Below are 6,649 nucleotides of genomic sequence, written 5' to 3'. Positions count from 1 at the left end.
CGATTAAAAGCCCACGGGAATCGATTGCTCGAAATTGTTTATCCTCGTTTTCGCTGGCGGAGGGAGGGGGAGTAATTTAATTTATTTTAATGCCGATGGGGCCCGCCATTAATGCTTCGAGAGAAAAACGCGCACGTGCTTCGTGTGGGGAAGGGACAGGACAGGAGAGGGGTGGAGGTGGAGAGGAAAAAAGGTTTTCCTTTTGGGACGTTGCGTCCGCCGAGCGCTCGTTTCCGACGGGACGGATGGGGCCCGCGCGCCCATGTGCGCGCCTCTCGTGCGTGCGCGCGCGCGCGGTGGTGGCCTCGTGTTCGCGGGTGGGCCGCACTGAGCGGGGTCGATTGGACTGCTGGGTAACACGAGTTGCTGCTGGTGCTGGGTCAGGGTTGGGCCGGGCTCGCTCGCTTTGACTAGACCCTTTGGGTTAGGCTAAGCAGATTATGGTGCTACACTGCTCATTCACTGAAAGTGCTGATAAACGGGACGTACTGTGGCAGGACCTTCTGAAAAAAAAAATATGTGACAGGACCAGGTGAAATTAACCGTGCGTTTTTTTAGACCAATTCTTTTTATGGAACGTCTTTATCTAGTATTGGCAGATTGCATGGGGTTCAAACATGTGTGCGTTCGACTTCTTCAATCAAGTCAAAGGTGTGACCGGGAACCTTAGCAGCGCAGTTGGCAGAGGCCGGTGGCTGCCTTCGTATCGGTCAGTGTTAAGTCTTACTCGGCACCGGTTTTCCATGGGGGTTTCCCCCTTAGTGCAGGGAGCTCAGGCGCCTATGGACTATATGGGGAGGCGACGCGCCCGTCACGCTAGCGAAGTTGTGTCTTTGCAAACATCTTGTTGGCATATATGGATGGTACATCATAGTGGCGTGTGTTTGATGTGTGTCGAGTATGTGCGTGCGCGTGTTTGGTTGTACGTTTAGATACTACAACTTGTATTACCAGATCTGAGAAAAAAAAGTTAAAGGTGCTACTACAATAACCATACGTCAAGTAATTTGTCATTAGTCAACTTTTTGCCTAACTTTGGCAATTTTAGACAACGAGACAGTACTCAGACTCAAAGCAAAGGTTAAATTGTGCTTGCTGAGAGCATTATCTATTCCCTTCATTTATGCCATACATTGTATCACATTAGTAGGTGCATATTTTTTCCACGTAAACTATCAAAAGAATTTGTGTATAAAATTAAAAATTTGTAATTATAAATGGTGTTACCTAGAGGGTCTGCTTTACTTTGGCATAAGGGGACGGACTTGACTCGAAGTCCTTGAGATATTTATATATTCTTACTAAATGGAAAAAAAAAATAAAGCAACCCTAGCTAACACGTCCGGAGGAGCAGGAGGTGAAAGGGGCCGAAGCAACATTTTGGGCGGTATAGCACTATAGCTAGGTTAGTAGGTCACCACGGTCGTGGCACAAAAATAAAATAAGGTAAAGGTCGCTCCCACCATGAAACTTCCTGCTCTCTTCCTAGCCACCATCCTTTTCACCCTATCTTTGTCTCTGTCTGGTGAAATTCGTATGCGTCTGTCCCAGCGTGATTTTCCTCTTCTTTAAATGATATATCTCTTTATTAAAGGTGCTTAAATAGATTGCAGTTGCAGAGGAAAAATTTACAGGGTGCAAGTCGACCAAGCTTATGTACTGTATCATCTGTCATCCAGTGTGCTCATGCAGTATGTACCGTACAATACCGTCCTGTGAGATTTGAAAAGGCTATTTAGCCAGTTCTTGCAAGCATTATATATTGATTGACAGGAATTGATAGATCTATTTTACATCATCTTTGCTGATACATTCCTTCGTAACGTCCGGTGGTTTCTGCTTGTGGGATCATGTAGCATGTCTGTGTTGACCGTTGATTGATCTACGTATATACAAGCAGACGAGAGGGTAGATGTTACTGGTTTGTGTTGCTTTCTTTGGCTCCTTTTGCGCGACTGCTATTCCACAAGCAGCTGTCATCTCCGTATATAAATTGTGCTAAAAGGAAAGCGAAGTACGAGTGTTCGAGAGTGATGCTCCAAAGCCTCCACTCTGGTTTGTGTGCTCCTGGTTTCAAAAATTACCGAGGATTCAGGATTTCCATGTAGCCGTTGTAATGCTAATCACTGTAAAAGTTTTAATCCAAGGCTCACATAGGTTCTCGTACATGTCTTTATGCATGGAAGATAAAAAAAAACTATAGTATATATATTGAAAAATTATTTAATAATACCCTAATAACAATAGTAGGCGAATTTTGCTCATAAACACAGTTTTTGTATGTTATTAGCTAATACACACCGCCAACGCTTGGTTCCATTATGAAAGGATGTACCTTTGTCATTGGTTGTCGCAACTATTAAAATGATCATTTCTTTAGTAATGGGAGAGAGCAAAGTGTGTGAATAAACCAAATTGCCTCTGACACCTGACTCAACTGCATATTTCGACTGAAGCGAAAGCACGTACCTTTGTCATTGGTTGTCGCAACTATTAAAATGTTCATTTCTTTAGTAATGGGAGAGAGCAAAGTGTGTGAATAAACCAAATTGCCTCTGACACCTGGCTCAACTGCATATTCCGACTGAAGCCACGTCAACAAGACGGACCTAACCTATTCGGTAATCTGTTGTAAAAAAAACATATTCGGTAAGAACCCCCCCCCCCCCCCCCCCCCCGAGCAAGCAAGCAAGCAATGGGGCGTTGGCAAATGGAGGTTGAGAGGAGGGAGATGGATGGAGCCCGGCGGAGGAAGAGGACAAGGTCCTAGAGTGACACCTTGAATATTATTAAGGTCCTATTAAAGTGGATTCATTCACACCATGTAACTGAGCCCAGAAGCAATTTGTTGTATTCATCCGTCTTTCTCTCTCCCACACTAAGAAATAAATATTTTAGTGGTTGCGGTGTCCAATGATAAAGATACATGCTTTCCTTAATATTGTTGGGCAAATTTGAACATTGACGGTGTAGAGTGTAGACCAACCAATACCACAGAAGAACGGTGTTCGTGGACAAAGTTTTGCACTATTGTACAGTACTGCTACAAGATTTTAAAATGATAAGAAAGAATGGCTAAATGACATAAGATGCATGCGTGAAAGAATAAACTTAAGACTTGATCAGCATCGCACACCAGCAGACTGCCGGGGCAGTGCAAACCGCAGGAAACCAAATTTTATAATGGGCCGTGGAACTAACACCGAAGAACTTTTCAGTGCCACACGATAACATACATTGGCCTCCACGTATATAAAAGACGAGCTCGTTTTGCACGCATATACTTGAAGTCTCGAACCAAGCCAAAATCACAGCTATATCTACTTTTATATGGCAAATTGCAGCATCTTTCTCCCTCTTAGGTGAGGCGAGAAGGCCGACAGCTGCTTTGACGTAGACGATGCAATTAGTATCTTATAAGCCAAAGGAAGCACACTTGCTTCCTTAAAAGGAGTAAAAACAACAGATGGATTTGTTGGACCCAAGCTTCTCATCTATCGTCTATCTCTCTACTAATCGTTGATTAGTACGTGCACCACGCAGATGCATTTTTTATATGCACAATGATTTTATATATATGGTTATCTTTTGCCGTTAGTCATAAACAAGTTGATTGTAGATAATGACCTCTAGGTAACATCGGTCTTCATTGTCTGCAAGAAACCACCACTAATTTGTTGATTAATTACTCTCCCGGCCGGCTCACTACCTAGCCTCTTGCTGTCTTGCACAAGTGTCTGGTTCACATCCGACTGTTCTCGCTCTGAAGTCTGACCGTTCTCACCTGTTCCCAAATCAACAACTTGCTGTTCAGAGTTCAGACTAGTATATATGGTGATTAGGCATACAGGTGCATTATTGCAGACTTCAAAGAAGTGTGGTCTTTTTCCCCCACATCGAATGAATGGTCATTATATTTACTCATTAGAGTCTGTTGTTCATGTGGTGACTGGCTGGGCTTTCCAACAAAATTCTTGGGAGATTATAGTGTTCGTGATGTATATGTATTTCTTGAGCACTACAGAAAAGTTGCCGGGTCTAGAAGTACTAAGTTTCTTTAGGAGTTGGTGCTAGCTAGGACCGCTAGTCGACGTTCAATTCAACTCCAAGCGCATATGATGGTGCATTGTCAATGCAAAACACGGAGAGGTCGTACCAGTAGTCCAGGGAATAGTCCAGTTGCAGACTAGCAGTGCATGCAGGCATGGCTATTCCATGGCAGTGACCTGAGCGTATGCATGGGCCGGGTGGTTGCGTTGAGCTGGAGACCTGGAGTGTTGGTGGGTACAAAGACCTGCACACCCACGTACTTGACTCGTTCTTGAAAACTGGCGGCAATCTGTTACGTATGTATACATAGACCCGGTCAGTCGTCCTGGCATCTCATGCCTGGGCCACTCTGAACTTGACTAACACTAACGAGCTGTTTGGGTGTGCCAATGGAAACGCAAACGTAAATGAAATTGACCTGCGAACGTTACCGGCGGGAATGAATCTGAACTAGCTGTCGGCCATCGGATTGCCTACAGATAGCTAGCGGCCTCCTGCTGACGCAAAGCCCATCCACCGCGATCTGCGAAGGACGTAATACGTAGGTGTTCACCGGGCGCTGGTTGGCACCAACGCGCCCATGACGCTGCCCTGCGCGCGGATGCGCCTCGTAGTACTGTGCCTGTGCTCGACTCGACTCGACTCGACTCTTAGGTCCTGAAAAATCTCTCCACCCAGTCTGCGTCGCAGCAGTTGGTCCATAAATTGACGGTCCGTGTCAGTGCCAGTGCACCACGCTGACCTGCTGACCCGCGCCGCTGGCTGGCCGGTGGGTCCACGGCCGGTGGAAAATCGGCGCCCGATCTCGCTGGCCGCCCTCCGCTCCGCTGCAGCGGCGGGTCAGGTCAGGTCAGGTCAGTCAGTCGGTCAGGGAGAGAGTCCTCACTATCGGCTGCCCGTGCCCGTTGGTTCGTGTTCCGTGGAGCGGAGTCGGGCTGCTCGTGCTCGGCAACGGCAACTGTGGCGTGCACTGGGCGCCGAACAGTGAACAGTGTGGCCATTGGTGGTGTACGTACGGGTAGTAGTGTCGGGTACGACTGTACGAGTCCCCCACGCTGGCGAGCGTGCGACTAGCGGGAGGGGCCGATGAAACACGTGCGAATCAACAGAGCGTACGGAATGGCTATTGTGCAGTCTGTCAGGTACTAGTGTTACGTCAAAACACAACCTAAGTAATCTAATTAAACTAACAAAAAAATTAAACTAACAAAAACACACGTACCTATAGCAGCCGAGCGCCGACGTCGCTGGAGCACCAGGCGGGGGCGGTGGCGCAGCGCCCTCTGTCGAATCCGGCGGACGCCGACGAGGAGAGGCCGCCCACACCGCGGGGTGGCGAGCGGTGGCGACGGTGACAGAGAGCGGTCAGAGGGAGCGCATGAGGTGGGGCCTGTCGGCGGGGGACTTGTCGGCCTTCGGGGAGCCGATATGAATACTGGGCTGACCTGGCCCATTGAAGGGGACCTGTCGGCCATCGGATTACCGACGGGTACCTATCGGCCTCCGGGGAACCGATATTTCTGTTGGCCCATCAACCGCTCCGTCCCGGTCCTCCTCCATGGCGGCCGCGCCGTCTGCGAGTCTCGAGGCCTTCGCCTCCCACGGCGACGACGCCACGCCGAGGATCCTGCCGGCCGAGCCCTACGTCCGCTTCTGGGCCGGCTTCGTCGCCACCAAGTGCCTGAAGCCGCTGTGGCTGTCGAATTGTCGATGTAGGCGGACGACGGCGAGGCGCGGGTGCGGTTGGTGGCGGAGACGAAGGCGAGCCTGGCGGTGCTGGACGCGGAGCTCCAAGGCCATGGGAAGAGGTTCTTCGGCGGCGACGACCTCGCCGCCTGCACGCTGGCGCACTGGCTCGGCGTGCTGGAGGAGGTGGCCGGGGTGCGCCTCGTGGCGGAGGGAGAGTACCCGGCTCTGCGCCGGTGGGCCGAGCAGTACACCTCCCACGCGGTCGTCAGGCGGTCCCTGCCGGCAGGGACCAGCTCGTCGCCTTCTTCGCTGCCAACCAGGAGAGGTACAGGTCCATGGTCAACGCAGCGGTGCAGTAGGCAGGAGTAGTACGTAGTAGCTCCATTACGTCACATCACTGTGCGATCATGCAATTGCCTTTTCGTTTCGACTAATTCGTTGTGAAAGAAAAATATTATTCATTAACTAAAAAAAATATGACTTATAACTCAAGCGAACGGCTCCATGAGCCGTCACCATATTGAAATCAGGCCAAAGCGACACCGACTGTGTTATCAGGAGATACTACTCCAGTAGATAGTACTACTGGTAGGAAACAGTTTTCAAAAAGTAATGGCTGAAGTAAACAGCCAGTATACGAAACAGCCAAACTGTTCAGCTGGTATTAAAGTCGACTGAAGCTGATTTGTTATAGAAAAAAAATACTATAAATTCTAGCTGATAAGCCGGCTAAAGCTGCTCGAATCGCTGCTAATCTTGTTCTTTAGTACACACCAGAAGAGAAAGAAAGGAACTTGCGAGTAGGTCGGCAGGAAACGTGTTGCACCTGCCCTCGCTCCATCCAGATCTGAATTATTAGCATATCGCCGTGTCCAAGATGGACATCTGAATTATGAGTTTAAAAAAGAAA

The 6,649-nt window shown here is 48.8% G+C and overlaps 1 protein-coding gene across 1 annotated transcript; it reads left to right on the top strand.

Moving 5' to 3' along the window:
- Positions 1-5,608: 5,608 nt before the first annotated feature.
- Positions 5,609-6,108, top strand: LOC136549119 (probable glutathione S-transferase). The gene is made up of 2 exons (XM_066540408.1): positions 5,609-5,695; positions 5,767-6,108. The coding sequence occupies exons 1-2, from the start codon at positions 5,609-5,611 to the stop codon at positions 6,106-6,108; spliced, it is 429 nt and encodes a 142-aa protein (XP_066396505.1).
- The last annotated feature ends 541 nt before the right edge of the window (positions 6,109-6,649 follow it).

The sequence above is a fragment of the Miscanthus floridulus genome, chromosome 4, assembly GCF_019320115.1.
Source record: "Miscanthus floridulus cultivar M001 chromosome 4, ASM1932011v1, whole genome shotgun sequence".
Lineage (NCBI taxonomy): Eukaryota > Viridiplantae > Streptophyta > Magnoliopsida > Poales > Poaceae > Miscanthus > Miscanthus floridulus.
Note: the sequence above shows the minus strand (reverse complement) of the source record. Positions and strands in the feature narration are given on the sequence as shown.

Excerpts from the sequence above, each read along its gene's own strand:
- LOC136549119 (XM_066540408.1), top strand. The coding sequence starts at position 5,609 with ATGGCGGCCGCGCCGTCTGCGAGTCTCGAGGCCTTCGCCTCCCACGGC. Across the intron at positions 5,696-5,766 it reads TCCTGCCGGCCGAGCCCTAC|GCGGACGACGGCGAGGCGCG; the intron begins GTCCGCTTCTGG and ends TTGTCGATGTAG.